Source organism: Physeter macrocephalus, chromosome 5, assembly GCF_002837175.3.
Source record: "Physeter macrocephalus isolate SW-GA chromosome 5, ASM283717v5, whole genome shotgun sequence".
NCBI classification, from domain to species: Eukaryota; Metazoa; Chordata; class Mammalia; order Artiodactyla; family Physeteridae; genus Physeter; species Physeter macrocephalus.
The window spans coordinates 101,944,982-101,959,760 of NC_041218.1; the positions used below are offsets into that span (position 1 = coordinate 101,944,982).

The window sequence follows — 14,779 nt, forward strand, 5'->3', positions numbered from 1 at the left end:
GGCCCTGTGGTCAGGTCCTGTGACCCGTAGTGAGGGTGGGGTCGCTCTCAGGCCCCTGCAGCCGCAGTGCGGCGACCCTGGTGGGCCGGGGATGTTCCCGTTCCAAGATGCTCAGCGTCCGCCCTTGGCGGCTTCCTCACTGTTTGCCTTCCAGGAGGGCGTCTGAGTTCTGTGACTGCGGCCCATTGCACTTTCTCTCTCCAGTTACAGAAGTAAGCTATGCTCTAAGCAGAAAAGGAAAAAAATTCACGTAGAAGAAAAAGTGTAACGGGACATTCCGGAAGCAAACTTCTGCCCCGTCAGCCTGCGCCCTGGCCACACATTTCCAGGTGTGCGTGTATAGGAGCGAGCGGGTCTGTGTGGGAATCACGTACTCTGCACCGGGGAGCGGCCACGTGGCCGTCTGTGGTCGTCAGCACTGTTGCTGGCAGAGGTCACGGCCTCTCTCCAGGCCCCCACGTGTGTCGCCGTCTGCAGGGTAGCGTGGTTTATCTAATGTAACTGAGGCGCGTGGTTGACCTCTTAGGCTGTTGTCTGTTTTCTGCTGTTACACACGTCACAGCGCAGTGAGCGCCCCGTCCATAGAGACTCACGGACTTTTCCAGTGATTTCCTCAGTGTCATTCCTCACATTGCTAAGTCACATGCTTCAGACCTTTTAAGGGCTTTTTATATTTATGGACAAGCTGTTTTCTAAAATGCTGAATCAGTTTACATTTCACCAATACTTAAAAAATATATTTGATGCAGCGGGCAGGGAGGAGCTCACAGAAGGCGGTAGAGAAATGAGAGGAAGGCATTTGGGGAGATGAGACGGGGACGTCTGGGCTCTCCTCCCCCTCTGCCATCTTCGACAAGACCTCACACCTCTCGGAGCCTCGGTTTCCCCGCTTCTGAAATGTGGGGATAATTCCTTCTCACAAAGTTGCTGGATGCATCTCCTGAAAGAGTGTATATATAGCCTTAGAGTATAACATAACCCTTACAACACACACACACACACACACACACACACACACACAGAGGGAAGGGTTATGTAAACTGTAAAGTAATTATAACCTGAGTTTTTTTTTTTCCTGTTGGATAAGCTTTTTAAAAAAAAGAGTGGAAAAAATGGAGAATTCTCTCAAAGGCATTAACTGGTTCTTTCAAGTAAATATAAATACTAACAATAATGATAGTAATAATGGCCGATGTTGACTGAGTGTCTCCCGTACCAGGACACGCAGGACAGGCGTTTTACGTGTGCTGGGACCGCTTCCCTTGCCCTGACGGGGGATTGCTGTGCTGTCCCACGTGGGAAGCCGTCCTGCTGTTGGTTAATGGAATTGTGTCACTTGGGATCTGGAGTCTTAGGGCCGAGATGACCTGATAAGCTGTCGACCCTCCCGGGTGATAAGATGAGTCAGTAGTTCCAGGGTCTGACTTACCGTTTATGATTAAACAGAGGATCGGGCTCCTATCCTTCCTTCTCGGTGAGGTTTGCGATGTGCGGCCTGGCAGGACAGGGGACTTGAGAGTGACCCTTGTTTTGTCATTTGCAGACTCCGGGGGCATCCTCACCACCTGCTTCTCTGTGCTGTGACAAACCATCCAGGTGAGTGTCCATCGCCAAAGCTCCTTCGTGTACCTCTGGCCTTGGGTCAGATCTCACAGAGGAAGCCTGGGCGTGGTGTTAGTATATTCTCTAGTAACCTTAATGTCGTTTTCATTTTTAAAAATAAATGCTCAAAGGAGACAAGTAGCATGTTTATGTCTCTTTCTGGATGTAATCTCCCAGCATTAGAAACGCTGGTTGTGGAAACATTCAGTAAATAGTTGTGTAGCCGTGATTTGATTGTGAAACGTGACATGGGGGGGAGTTCCAGAAGTGACTCTATCACATGGAATGAGCTCTTTATTTTTTAATACCAGTGTCAAAAAAATGTGATCTGGTTTTTTAAAGTAAACAAAACTCTCTTACATTCATGTCTGATGCATAAGGTAGAGAAAAAAAATCTTGGTGGTTGTTTGAATTCGAATAAACCAATTAAAAAATACATTTATGATACTGGGTATTTGAAGATATTGTTTCTTTTAGGCGTGATAACGGCATTGTAGATATTTCTAAAAATATCTTTGTCTTTTAGAAATAAATGCAAAAATATTTATAAGTGAAATGACATATAATATCTGGGATTTCTTCAATGCAGTCAAAGTGCTGGAGGAGGTAGCAGGGAGTATGGATGGAAAAAGGTTGGCTCTGCGCCAGTTTTGAAGTTGGATGATTGGGTGCCTGGAAGTTTGTTAAAACCATTTGGTGTATTTTTAAAATTTTTTCAGAATTAGGTGAGAAACACATGTAACAAGAGTAGTAAACAAACAGCAACTACAAACCCCTAAAGCTGGTGGTGGCGAATTTGATGGACTAAAACTGCTCTCCCGTGACTATCCTGCACCCTTCTGTCGTTTCACTGTGGGCTGTCACTGTCTTGGGGTTGACCCTGGCACCTCTCCGCTGGATGTTTTACCATCCATCCCTGACACCACCCGCAGTCCTAGGGCCCTCTCCTGGGAGGGACTCTGGGGCCCATGGTCCCCAGAGCACCGTCCTAGTGATGAGGGAAGCAGAGCCTGGATGCTGCGTGCAGGAAGCATTATCCTGGGCTCACCGGGCTCCGGGCTCTCCCCACACCAGCAGCCCTCCCCTCTGCTGGCTTCATTGCTTGGCATTGTTACCCTCCTCCAGGCCCCATCCTCCCATACCTGATGCCTGCCCTTGTCCGCATGCCCACGTGCGGTCTCAGCAGAGCCCGCGCGCAGCCCTTCCCAGAGACGCTAGCGCCTGCCTCCCAGCTGCTGAGATTCCCTCCCAGCTTGTCCCCCCTGCAGGGCAGGCCAGCCTCCTGCCTGGGCCCGCGGGCCCTCCACACCTGCCCCAGGATGCTACATGCAGACGTGACGAGTCACTTGCAGGTGTCTCCCAGTCTTGGCCTCTGCTCTGCCACCCCCGTCTAATGGGCTTCTCCCCTGCTGCCTACTCCTGACCTGATACCCAGAGCAAGGAAGGCTCCTCCCTCCAGGGTCCAGGCTCTGCGACGCCCGCCCACTGAGGCCCTCCCTCTGCAGGCGCCTGCCGCTCTGCCACGAGCCTCCCTTCCTCTGTGTATTCCCTGCTCGTAGCTTGTAGTGCCCCAGTGATGACCATTAAGGAAGTGGCGATTTGTGCCCTCCTGGGATGGGGCACAGTAAATTCCCAGATGCCTGTGATCAGGTCCAGGTGTGAACAGTGAGCGAATGTCCCTCGACTTCCGCTGTCCTGGCACTTGGCCCCTCCCCTGACAGCCTCCCGCGTGTCCCCCAGGCCTGCAGGGCTGAGCCGCGCCATGGAGGACGGACGCGAGCTGGACCTCACCTACATCACGGAGCGCATCATTGCCGTGTCCTTCCCCGCGGGCTGCTCCGAGGAGTCGTACCTGCACAACCTGCAGGAGGTGACGCGCATGCTGCGGTCCAAGCATGGGGACAACTACTTGGTGAGCGGGGACGCCGCGGGTGGGGATGTTGGGGGACGCCGAGTTTGCTGAAGCTTGAGGAAGGCGCCCGCGCGCGCGGACTGGGGAGCTTGCGGGCGGGAAGGCAGGCCGGTCCCTCCGCAGCTCAGCGCCCCCGGGGTCCTGGTGGATGGGGAGGGGTGCCGGGGAGGGGGACTCACCGCACGGCCCGTGGTGACCTGGGGCGTCTGGGCTCCGCACATGCGCCCCGAGGGCCGCCGACTTCGGCCCCGGCTGCTGGGGTTGCGTCCCCGTCCCAGAAGCCCCGTTCCTTCCCTCCTGCCGAAGTGAATCGGGGACGGAGGGTGGGCATGCGGAAGCCGGCGTCTGTCCCCGCCCCATTTCAAACACACGTGAGGTGGTCGGATGGAGCCCCCAGTTGAGGAAAAAGGCAGAAGACCAGAGTCGTCCTGGACGGCCTCCTCTTCCCCTTGCTGGTTCCCGTTCCCTCCGTGCCGGTGCCGGGTCTGCAGGGGGGCCCTGCGGCTCTGTCTTCCACTCTTTGAGTTAAATGACGGCTTCTCCGCTCCTCTCCAGACCCGCAGGGCCTCTTTATCTCCGTGCGGCAGGTAATCTTTACCCTAAATGACAAGGTAGTTATTGTCATCCTTATCGGTGTCCTCAGATGAGTAAAAGGGCTGGGCTGGTGGCCCTGGAAGCAGAGCAGGGGGAGCTGACCTCCGGGTGGCTCCCAGCAGCCCCTGCGCGGCCCAGCGGCCTTTCCCGCTGACGCCCGCCCGTCCTCGGCGAGGCCTGGTGACCCGCAGGAAAGGCGGCCTCCGGCCCCTGACATCACCCCAGCCCGTCCTCGCTCCCAGAGCCGCCTGCCCTGCAGGAACGGTCTCCTCGTCCTGACACCTGGCCCGGGACGGGGGGGTCCCCTGCACGCCTCCTCCTTCCTGCCCCGCTCACTGTACCCTGAGAGCCCGCGAGGGCCTGGGGCCTGAGCCCCGGGAGCTGGGGCGGTTCTTGCCTCCACGCCGGCCAGAGTCCCCCTTGCAAAATGGCGAGGCGTGTGTGGGGACAGGGACCTTTTTGAACAATCTGAAAGAGGCGCGCCTGTGTTGTCTTCCGTGGCTTCTGAGTTCAAAGCCCGGGGTGAGTGCACCTCCTCCCCCGTGTGCGCCTGAATCGTGTGCCTGACAGGTGCTTGTGGGGACAGAGCCCCCCCGCCCACGGCTGTCTCGTCAGGCCACGGGCGTCGGCCCTCTGAAGAAGGTTCTAACGGGGCCCACGGTCCACAGGCGTGGGAGACAGCGTGTTCTGGGGTAGAGGAGCCATGGGCCCTCACCCCAGGAGCACTCCCTCCTCTCAGCTCTCCACAGTGTCCCTCTCCGGAGGGAGAAGGATGGGGAGCCCCCTTTGCCCCAGCGCTGTCCTCATCGGTTCCTTTCCTCGAGGCGGGGTCGGCTTCCACAGGCAGCTGCGCTTCTCCGTGAGCGCACCTCCTTACGCTGAGGAAGCCCGTGCTTTCTGGGGCCAAGTCCAGCTCCGAAGGATCTGTATGCCGTCATCATTTGTTTATTTTGTTTGCTTTTCATTCTGTGACAATTACATACCTGTACATTTCTATCTTTTATAACCCTCTGTATCTAGAGGGCAAATAGCGAGTGAGAATGCAGTTGTGCCCTCCTTGATCTCCGAGGACAATGATTAGTCTGATAGCTTCTTATTTCCCCTTTGTAGGTGTTAAACCTTTCGGAGAAGAGATATGACCTTACAAAGCTTAACCCGAAGGTATGGATCTTAGCCCTTTATATTCTGAGTTTTGTTGGATGTCCGTGCTGCTCGTCCTGCTTGTGCAAAAAGGGTTTTTGTAGCAAGTCTTTCTGGAATGTGACTTAATGAGGGGTATGAGGGACCGTTCATATCCACGGCTTATTTTTTTTAATTGACACTTTTTAGTTTGAAATAGTTATAACTTCACAGGAAAATGCAAAAATAATACAGGGAGATCCCCCATACCCCTGGCCCAGTGGTATTGTCTTGCATAGCTTATAGTAAAATATTAATGCCAGGAAGTTGACATTGGTACCATCCACAGATTGCATGCAGCTTCCACTGGGTTTACGTGCAGCAGCTGTGTGTGTGTGTGTGTGTGTGTGGGTGTGTGGGTGTGTGTGTGGGTGGTTCTGTGCCATCTGAAACATGTAGATTTGTGTCAGCACCACTGCGATCAAATCCAGAACATTTTCACCTCAAAGATCTCCCTCCTGTCACCTCTGTACATCCATGCACTTCCTCTCCACCCATTATTCTTTTTAACAGCAAAGATTTAGGGGGAAATTTTTAAGATTGCATAAGTATAAGTTATGGTATATACGGTATATAGATATGCATACTGTATTCCATCTGTTGGAATATTTTGCAGCCATTAGGATAAAAAAAAAATAGTAACATGGTGAATTGCCTGTTTTAATGCTCGTTAACAAGGGCAGAATATAAAATTTATGTATATGCTAGATGTACATAGAAAAAGAGTGTAAGGGAGTCACCAGAATAGGCTTCTGCTCTGAGTGGTGGAAGGGGTGTAGGCCTTTCCCTGCTTCCAGCAGTTTTCTGAGTTTTTCCATCATTTTACACAATTTCTATTGCTTTTATAATAAGACAGAGCTCTGCCTTCCCCTCCCCTCTTAAAAAAGTAAATGGAAAGCAAAAATAACAGCACTGCGTGGCCGTCAGGTGGCTCAGAGTTGCTGTGCTTTGCCCACAGACCTGCCAGCTTTCTTATCTCGTGATGATGACTTTCTTTGTTCCTGAATTGTAACCGAGGTTTGAAGGCCTTCCTCCCTCCCTCCTGGGCCCATAGTCCTCTCCTGTGGGGAGTGTCACGTGTGACAGGCATCTCCCTCTGAGAAGTTATCTGCCCTTTGTGTGGAGGAATGGCTCTCAGCATTTTCCCAAACTGCGATTTTAGTCTGAAGGGAGGAATTTTGGCAGCCCTTGCCAAGAACTCCTGTTTCGGGTCTTGCCAGGCCTGGGCCTCGTCCCCATGAGCCACGCACCATTAGCGGCTCCCGAAAGCCCTTTCTAGAATTGTCATTCCAGCTGCAGAAAAGCAGATAAGACCGGGAGTAGATGTCTCATGGGGAAAACATAATCCTTCATCTTTTTCTTTCCAGTAGAGGAGCCATAATTCCCACTAAGTTTTAGAAAAGGAGCATGCAGCGTTGTTCTTTACTCTAAAATGAAATATTCTGGTAAATTAAAAATGCCGTCATGAGATGGCTTCATGGGGCTTCTGGAGATGGACACCAGGAATCCTCCTCTCTCTCCTCACAGACTCTGGACGTGGGCTGGCCAGAGCTGCACGCGCCGCCCCTGGATAAGGTGTGTACCATCTGCAAGGCGCAGGAGGCCTGGCTGAACAGCGACCCCCAGCACGTGGTCGTCATTCACTGCAGGGTGAGCACCTGCTCGGGGGCCCCGGGGGGGGCCCCGCCTTTTCACTCTAACTTCCAGCTTCTTTAGGGGTTTGTGGTTAGGTTTTCCTACTCATTCTAAGGGTCGGGGGGCGGGAAAGAGTCGTCCAGCCTCCCAGAGTGTGGCTTCAGAATGTATAGGGTGGAGGCCCCCGAAGGCACAGCTGCACATGGTGGAGCTAAGGTTAGGGACCCCTGGGAGTGAATCCTTTCATTTTCATGCATTTTTGTTTTTCACGGGAAGGGCTCTTTAAAAAGTGAAGGGGGCTATTGAGATGCACGGCGTTGGACTCTGCGCCTCCTGAGTTATGCTGGTCGACTGGCTTGACGTGGTGGGCAGGATGCTGCTGCAGCAGTCATATGGTCCCTTCCAAGCAGGTCAGCCCCAAGGGGACGTGACACGCCCACCCTTGCAGGGTGACCGGGGCTGGTTGTGAGCACAGCAGCACGTCGTCCTGGCCGCCCTGACCTGCTTTGCACCCCTCCCTCCTCTTACCGCCCTCCCGTCTTCTGGAACCTACCTCTCCTCTTACTTCTCCAGTTTCTCAACTGCCTTGCATTGCTCATAGCCTCTTCCTGCACTACCCTGGATTCCTCAGATCTGATCCGTTTTCCCAGACACCTTGAGCTCATGCAGCGTGTGGGAGGAATGCTTTGAGAAGGCGGGGCGGGGAGTGCAGTGGCTGGGTCTCCATCCCAGAAGAAGGGGGCTGCTCCCTGCTCTGTATATTTTACACCAAATTCTTATGACCATCAGGACATCTCGAAACAATAGGCATTTCCACCTTAAAGTGTTTCTTCCTTCAGACTTTTCACACTCAAAAAGCTGCCCAGAAACCCTTTGCGTTAGGGACCTTAGTGTAAAAGAACCTTCCCTTCGAATGATCAGACTTTCTGTGTGAGTTTCCCGCAAGGGCACTGAGATCTGCCTGTAGAATGAGGAGGGTAGACAGTGGCTGACCATGTTCAAAGCTCCCACACTTGGGGCATTTGAGGGTCACTTGGCCTGGAGGAAAAGCCACTGCGTGCACACAATGCATATGCCGCTCTCTGCTTTTATTTCTCATCCTCACATCTAACTTGATTACCTTCTCCCTCAGACAGCCAAGGGAGTCCCGTTAGCTCTCTTACTAAATGCCGTTAACCAGAGCTTTTATTCGAGGATTGTGTTATATTAAGGAGCTTCTCTCCACATTTGTGTTTTGGTGAAAACTTAAAGAAAGAGACTTTTTAAAAAAAAAAAAAACACAATTCTTGTCAATTAAAAAAAGTCTGTATTTTTCATTGGGCGGGGCTTGATGCTTTTGACACAGTGAGGATAATACTGCTGGGCCATTGTTGCCTAAGATGTCTTCACAGGCCTGTGAAGCAGTGGTGCCTAAGCCATCCGGAGTAGCTGCAGTGCCTGACCCTGGGGAGAAGTGCCCGCCCGGTGCACCCTCACCTGCTGCCAGCTGTGTCTCCAGAGGATTCTGGTCCCTGGACCTTGAGACGCACCCCCTTCACCATGCATTCCATTTCAGTTGTTCACTTTTTTTTTTTTTTTTGGCGGTACGCGGGCCTCTCACCGTTGTGGCCTCTCCCGTTGCGGAGCACAGGCTCCGGACACGCAGGCTCGGCGGCCACGGCTCACGGGCCCAGCCGCTCCGCGGCATGTAGGATCCTCCCGGACCGGGGCACGAACCCGCGTCCCCTGCGTCGGCAGGCGGACTCTCAACCGCTGCGCCACCAGGGAAGCCCGTTCACTTTTTTCATGAAACAAATTATAATATTATTTACAACATCCGGGCCACAAGTGGTGAACTTAGCTCACAGAGTTCTCTAAAACGTGTCCCTCTTCTAAACTACGCTTGCCTCTTGGGAAAAGTCTTGTTAGTGGGATTCAACTGGAACATGTTGAAACTTTGGGGGAACAGTTTGCTCATCTCTTGCCCTAATTCTGGTGGCCTATGAACCCTTTCCAAGATGAGCTAGAAAACATGCCATGAGAGAGAAGCCCTCCTGTGATTTGAACTTACAGATGTTGACATTAAGGGAAGTTCATCATAGTTGCTGCGGGGGGCGAGATTGCTGACTTTGCCCAAAACCTGCCAGCCCTGCAGAACGTGCTCGTCCTGCCAGAAGTGCCAGGAATACCGTCTTGGCCTGGGGAGGGCAGACTAAGGCCAGACCGTGAGACCCCTGTCTCCCTGCTGGATACAAAGGGTGGTGCTTGTCCCCAGGTCCCCCCTCACACTAGTTTTGAGTAGAAATTGCCTGCGGTTCTTCTGGAGAGTTTCACCCACCTCCACACGGTTTAGTCTTGAGTTGTTGGTGGAGGATACTCGCTGGGACTTGTGTAGTCAGCGATTCTGATTTTTGTTAAGAACAGACAAAAGCTGTTCAAGTCCTAAAGAAGGTTGTTTGTGCTTGAAGACGTCCTGTCCGTACGTACCGAGCAGCATTGGAGATGGGGGCAGTGAAGCCGCCCCGCGTGCCTGACTCGACGGGGCTGTTGTTCCCTGCCGGTGAATTTATACAAGAAACATACTAGTAGCTGTGCAGTTACAACTGCAGGTGCCAGGGTTCAGCAGTGAAGGACTGATTGTGTGTCTGCACTGAGTTCCTGTAAGGCACGCCCTTGGTGCTCATGAGACAGAGAGGAGAATGCTCCTGGGTGACAGTCACACACCAGATTTGGACCTGAATTTCCTCCATCGTTCCCTTTCAAGAATAGACGTACGATCTGCACGTTGTTGACACAGCCATCGTGGCTCATGGGACTCTAGATCAGGGGTTGCTGGCTCTTCTTGAAAGACCTGTCTAGGACTTTCAAGGCTTTGGGGTACCACAGTCTACTTCCACCCGCCACTGCCATGTGGAAATAGCCCCTGATGCCCCTAAACAAACAGGCGTGCTGGGTCCCAATCAAACTTTATTCATGAACACTGACATTTGAACTTCATATGATTTTCATGTGTCCTTGGAATATTATTCTTCCGATTTTTCTTCAACTGTTTAAAAATGTCAAGACGGCTCTTAACTCATAGGGACACAAGTGGTGCGCAGAAGTGGCTGGTGGGCTGTGGTTTGCTGGTCGCCGTTCTGGGTCATGGCAGTGTGTTTCAGAAGGTGGCAGTCCGCGGTTCTGGTCGAGGTGGCCTGTGACGGGGCTGCGGTGCTTCCAGACACCTTCTCCTGTTGGCAGTGTTGGTCCGAGGTCCTGCCGGGCTGCCTTGTCCGGGCTGTGCATGTCTGTGGTTACGGTTGAGTGATGCATTTTCCATGACGCTGCCTCGGATGGGGGGTCCCCTGTGTGTGACAGGGCAGGGCTGGGTAGGTGGTGCCAGGGATGCTGGCAGCACCCTGGGATCTGCTGTCCTGCTACTCTGGACTTCTCCGGGCTCTGTGTGCAGCCCTCAGAGCCCTCTCAGCCTGTGAGTGGGGCGTTCGGGTCTCTCTCACCTGGGTGATTAAGTCACGCTAATTGCTTCCGCCCAGCACAGTTTTTTCCAGCCTCACTGGGAAATGAGGAACTGACTGGCCGCCTCTGTGCCCTCGGGGGTGTCCTCGGATGTCCCGGATAGCACCTGCTCCTGCCATCAGCACCCCATATGTGTGTTCTCTGCTGAGTTGGGTGCTGCCGTCCCCCAGAACAGGGAGCAGAGGAGGGTAACGCTGGCTTCCCCTCCGAGGCAGGCTCTTTGCCATCCTGTGGATGAACGAGCGCTTTCCTGTTCTAATGACCTCTCTTGTCTCCTGCAGGGCGGAAAGGGACGCATCGGCGTGGTCATATCGTCTTACATGTACTTCACCAACGTCTCGGCCAGGTAGGAGGGAAGCGTCCTCGCTGCCGTGGGGGTCAGGATGCTCTGAGGCTGGGGGGGCGGGAGGCGGTCCGCCTGGGAGCTGACCTGGAGGCCGGGGCTCGCGTCCCTGGTGCCTAGAAACTCAGCTGCAGCTAAGGGTTTACACTTGTGAGAAAGACACTTTCGTAGGTGTGCAGTGATTCACACTGAAGACTTCATGGAGGCGTCAAAGATAAAGTGAGTGCACTGTCATTCTCTGACAAGAACAGTAGGGACAAACATTACCGTTAGTAAAGGAGAGCAGTGCTGTCTCTCTGGATGCCGCAAATTCTATACATGGCCACGGCCGCGGCCGCCATGGTTTGCATGCATGGCTGCCATGTTTGTATGCAGTGGGCCTCTGGGAAGTACTTTGCATGTTTCCTTTTTCTTGCTCAATCCTCCCGGGTAATCTCGGAGCGAGCAGTCATTGCTCCCACTTCACAGATGAGGAAACTGAGGCTTGGTGGACTTAGGCAGCTTGCTCATGATCTCATGGCCCGTGGGCGGGAAGCCTGGTCTGGCCCGGTTCTCAGGAGGTGCTGCCGTGGGGGTGTGGGTGCCGCCAGCAGGAGGCCGGTCCCGTCCACTGGGGACGGCAGGCACCGCGAGGCCAGTGAGTGAGGCAGCGGCCGCGTGCCAGCCCTCCTGGCGCTGGCCGTGCTGGTGGACCCGGATGCCCTTTCCGAGCACACGTCTCTACTCACACTGAGACCCAGTTCAGAAATATCATTCTTTATGGGTTTTGCATCTGCGTTGGCTCTCTCTGTTCAATGGCCACTTTGTGAAGCATGAACTACTCCATTCTGAGGAAATATAAGCCTATTCATATTAGCCGATAAACCCTTTCCTTTCTAGCGTTAAGGAGTGAAATTTGACTTTCCAAATGTTTTCTCTGGAAACAAATTGGGGAGCCCATTGCCTGCCAGGCAGGAAACCCAACCCCAGAGCAAAAATTAGATCCTTTCTTGGAGATAATAAGTACTTGTGTGTGTGCCAGACAAATTGAGATTCCTGGTCACGTCACATCCCTCTGCTAAGCCGAAGACATTTGGTCAGAGAGCCGATTTCACCTGCTCACAACAGCGCAGCTCTGTCTGGAACCAGAGTTCCACGCGCCATGGGCAGTCCTGGCATCTTTGGAAAGCACGGAGGCTAAGCTTTATTCACTTAAAGCTTATCAATGACACTCTCTCTAAATGCACCACTTTTTCTGAATAATCGAAGTGTGTCTCAGCTGCACGTGTCAGGCAATTCACATGAAAGGCTCTAAGCCTCAGGGTCCTCACCTGGGAAGCGGGGATGATGGCTGTGCCTCACAGGGTTTTCTGACAATTCAGCGTGCCGTTTCGTGTAAGACAGTTGGAACAGCACCAGTGCTGGTATTAGCTGCTGTTAGTGCTGCTGGTACTAGTAGGAGTAATAGTATTAAGTGCTCCTCACTAAAATGAAGGGACATCACCTGGATTTTTGTAACCTGCTTTCCTAAATCAACACTCTTTCCTAAATGCCTTCCCTGACATCATTTTAGTGGCTGCAGTGGTTCGCCACTCGATGAATAGAATATTATTGTGTATTTTGGCATTTACTAATTCTGCCTATCCAGGTTGTTTGCAGTTTTTCTTTAGAATTTCAGTTGCTTCCGTCTAATGATCTTGTACGCCAAAGCATGCCGTGATAACAAATTCTCCTCAGTACATCTTTGATCATTTCTACTATCTTCCCCTTAGATACTGTTCTCAGAAGTCATCATAGGGAGCAGATGTTTTTAAGGCCTTTGTCACAAACTGTGTCCAGATCAAAACAGACACTTCACGTCACAAAGTAAAGTAGGAAGAACATTCTGGTACCAGCACCAGAAAGATAAGAGTTCTTAAAGATGGACTTGTTGCTAATATTATGAATACTGATAACGATATTGATGCTGAACATAAACCTTGACCAAAATGCATTATCAGCATTTAATAAAACAAGTGAATTCATGGTTTGCATGCATGGCTGCCATGTTTGTATGCAGTGGGCCTCTGGGAAGTACTTTGCATGTTTCCTTTTTCTTGCTCAATCCTCCCGGGTAATCTCGGAGCGAGCAGTCATTGCTCCCACTTCACAGATGAGGAAACTGAGGCTTGGTGGACTTAGGCAGCTTGCTCATGATCTCATGGCCCGTGGGCGGGAAGCCTGGTCTGGCCCGGTTCTCAGGAGGTGCTGCCGTGGGCGTGTGGGTGCCGCCAGCAGGAGGCCGGTCCCGTCCACTGGGGACGGCAGGCACCGCGAGGCCAGTGAGTGAGGCAGCGGCCGCGTGCCAGCCCTCCTGGCGCTGGCCGTGCTGGTGGACCCGGATGCCCTTTCCGAGCACACATCTCTACTCACACTGAGACCCAGTTCAGAAATATCATTCTTTATGGGTTTTGCATCTGCGTTGGCTCTCTCTGTTCAATGGCCACTTTGTGAAGCATGAACTACTCCATTCTGAGGAAATATAAGCCTATTCATATTAGCCGATAAACCCTTTCCTTTCTAGCGTTAAGGAGTGAAATTTGACTTTCCAAATGTTTTCTCTGGAAACAAATTGGGGAGCCCATTGCCTGCCAGGCAGGAAACCCAACCCCAGAGCAAAAATTAGATCCTTTCTTGGAGATAATAAGTACTTGTGTGTGTGCCAGACAAATTGAGATTCCTGGTCACGTCACATCCCTCTGCTAAGCCGAAGACATTTGGTCAGAGAGCCGATTTCACCTGCTCACAACAGCGCAGCTCTGTCTGGAACCAGAGTTCCACGCGCCATGGGCAGTCCTGGCATCTTTGGAAAGCACGGAGGCTAAGCTTTATTCACTTAAAGCTTATCAATGACACTCTCTCTAAATGCACCACTTTTTCTGAATAATCGAAGTGTGTCTCAGCTGCACGTGTCAGGCAATTCACATGAAAGGCTCTAAGCCTCAGGGTCCTCACCTGGGAAGCGGGGATGATGGCTGTGCCTCACAGGGTTTTCTGACAATTCAGCGTGCCGTTTCGTGTAAGACAGTTGGAACAGCACCAGTGCTGGTATTAGCTGCTGTTAGTGCTGCTGGTACTAGTAGGAGTAATAGTATTAAGTGCTCCTCACTAAAATGAAGGGACATCACCTGGATTTTTGTAACCTGCTTTCCTAAATCAACACTCTTTCCTAAATGCCTTCCCTGACATCATTTTAGTGGCTGCAGTGGTTCGCCACTCGATGAATAGAATATTATTGTGTATTTTGGCATTTACTAATTCTGCCTATCCAGGTTGTTTGCAGTTTTTCTTTAGGATTTCAGTTGCTTCCGTCTAATGATCTTGTACGCCAAAGCATGCCGTGATAACAAATTCTCCTCAGTACATCTTTGATCATTTCTACTATCTTCCCCTTAGATACTGTTCTCAGAAGTCATCATAGGGAGCAGATGTTTTTAAGGCCTTTGTCACAAACTGTGTCCAGATCAAAACAGACACTTCACGTCACAAAGTAAAGTAGGAAGAACATTCTGGTACCAGCACCAGAAAGATAAGAGTTCTTAAAGATGGACTTGTTGCTAATATTATGAATACTGATAACGATATTGATGCTGAACATAAACCTTGACCAAAATGCATTATCAGCATTTAATAAAACAAGTGAATTCCAGAAAAAGGAATACTTTTACATGTATAGGTGAGGGACTTCCCTGGCGGTCCAGTGGTTAAGACTTTGCCATCCAGCGCAGGGGGGTGTGGGTTTGATCCCTGGTCCGGGAGCTAAGATCCCACATGCCTCACAGCCAAAGAACCAAAACATAAAACAGAAGCAGTATTGTAACAAATTCAATAAAGACTTAAAAATAATGGTCCACATCAAAAAAAATAAAAATAAAAAAAATAAAATGTATAGGTGAGGGCTTCCCTGGGGGTGCGGTGGTTGAGAGTCCGCCTGCCGATGCAGGGGACACGGGTTCATGCCCCGGTCCGGGAAGATCCCACGTGCCGCGGAGCGGCTGGGC

General features: G+C 51.8%; 1 protein-coding gene across 14 annotated transcripts in view; it reads left to right on the forward strand.

Moving 5' to 3' along the window:
- LOC102994922 (tensin-3) overlaps nucleotides 1-14,779 on the forward strand; it is an 88,727-nt gene that overhangs the window by 50,477 nt on the left and 23,471 nt on the right. For 13 of the 14 annotated variants that reach the window (XM_055085116.1, XM_055085118.1, XM_055085117.1 and 10 more), the window contains 5 exons: nucleotides 1,544-1,596; nucleotides 3,343-3,514; nucleotides 5,219-5,269; nucleotides 6,815-6,937; nucleotides 10,699-10,763. In XM_055085116.1, coding sequence (XP_054941091.1) covers nucleotides 3,365-3,514; nucleotides 5,219-5,269; nucleotides 6,815-6,937; nucleotides 10,699-10,763 — 389 coding nt within the window. In that variant the 5' untranslated portion in view covers nucleotides 1,544-1,596; nucleotides 3,343-3,364. Of the gene's footprint in view, nucleotides 1-204; nucleotides 332-1,543; nucleotides 1,597-3,342; nucleotides 3,515-5,218; nucleotides 5,270-6,814; nucleotides 6,938-10,698; nucleotides 10,764-14,779 lie in introns of those variants that run through there. The other variant, XM_028490254.1, reaches the window with a different exon arrangement.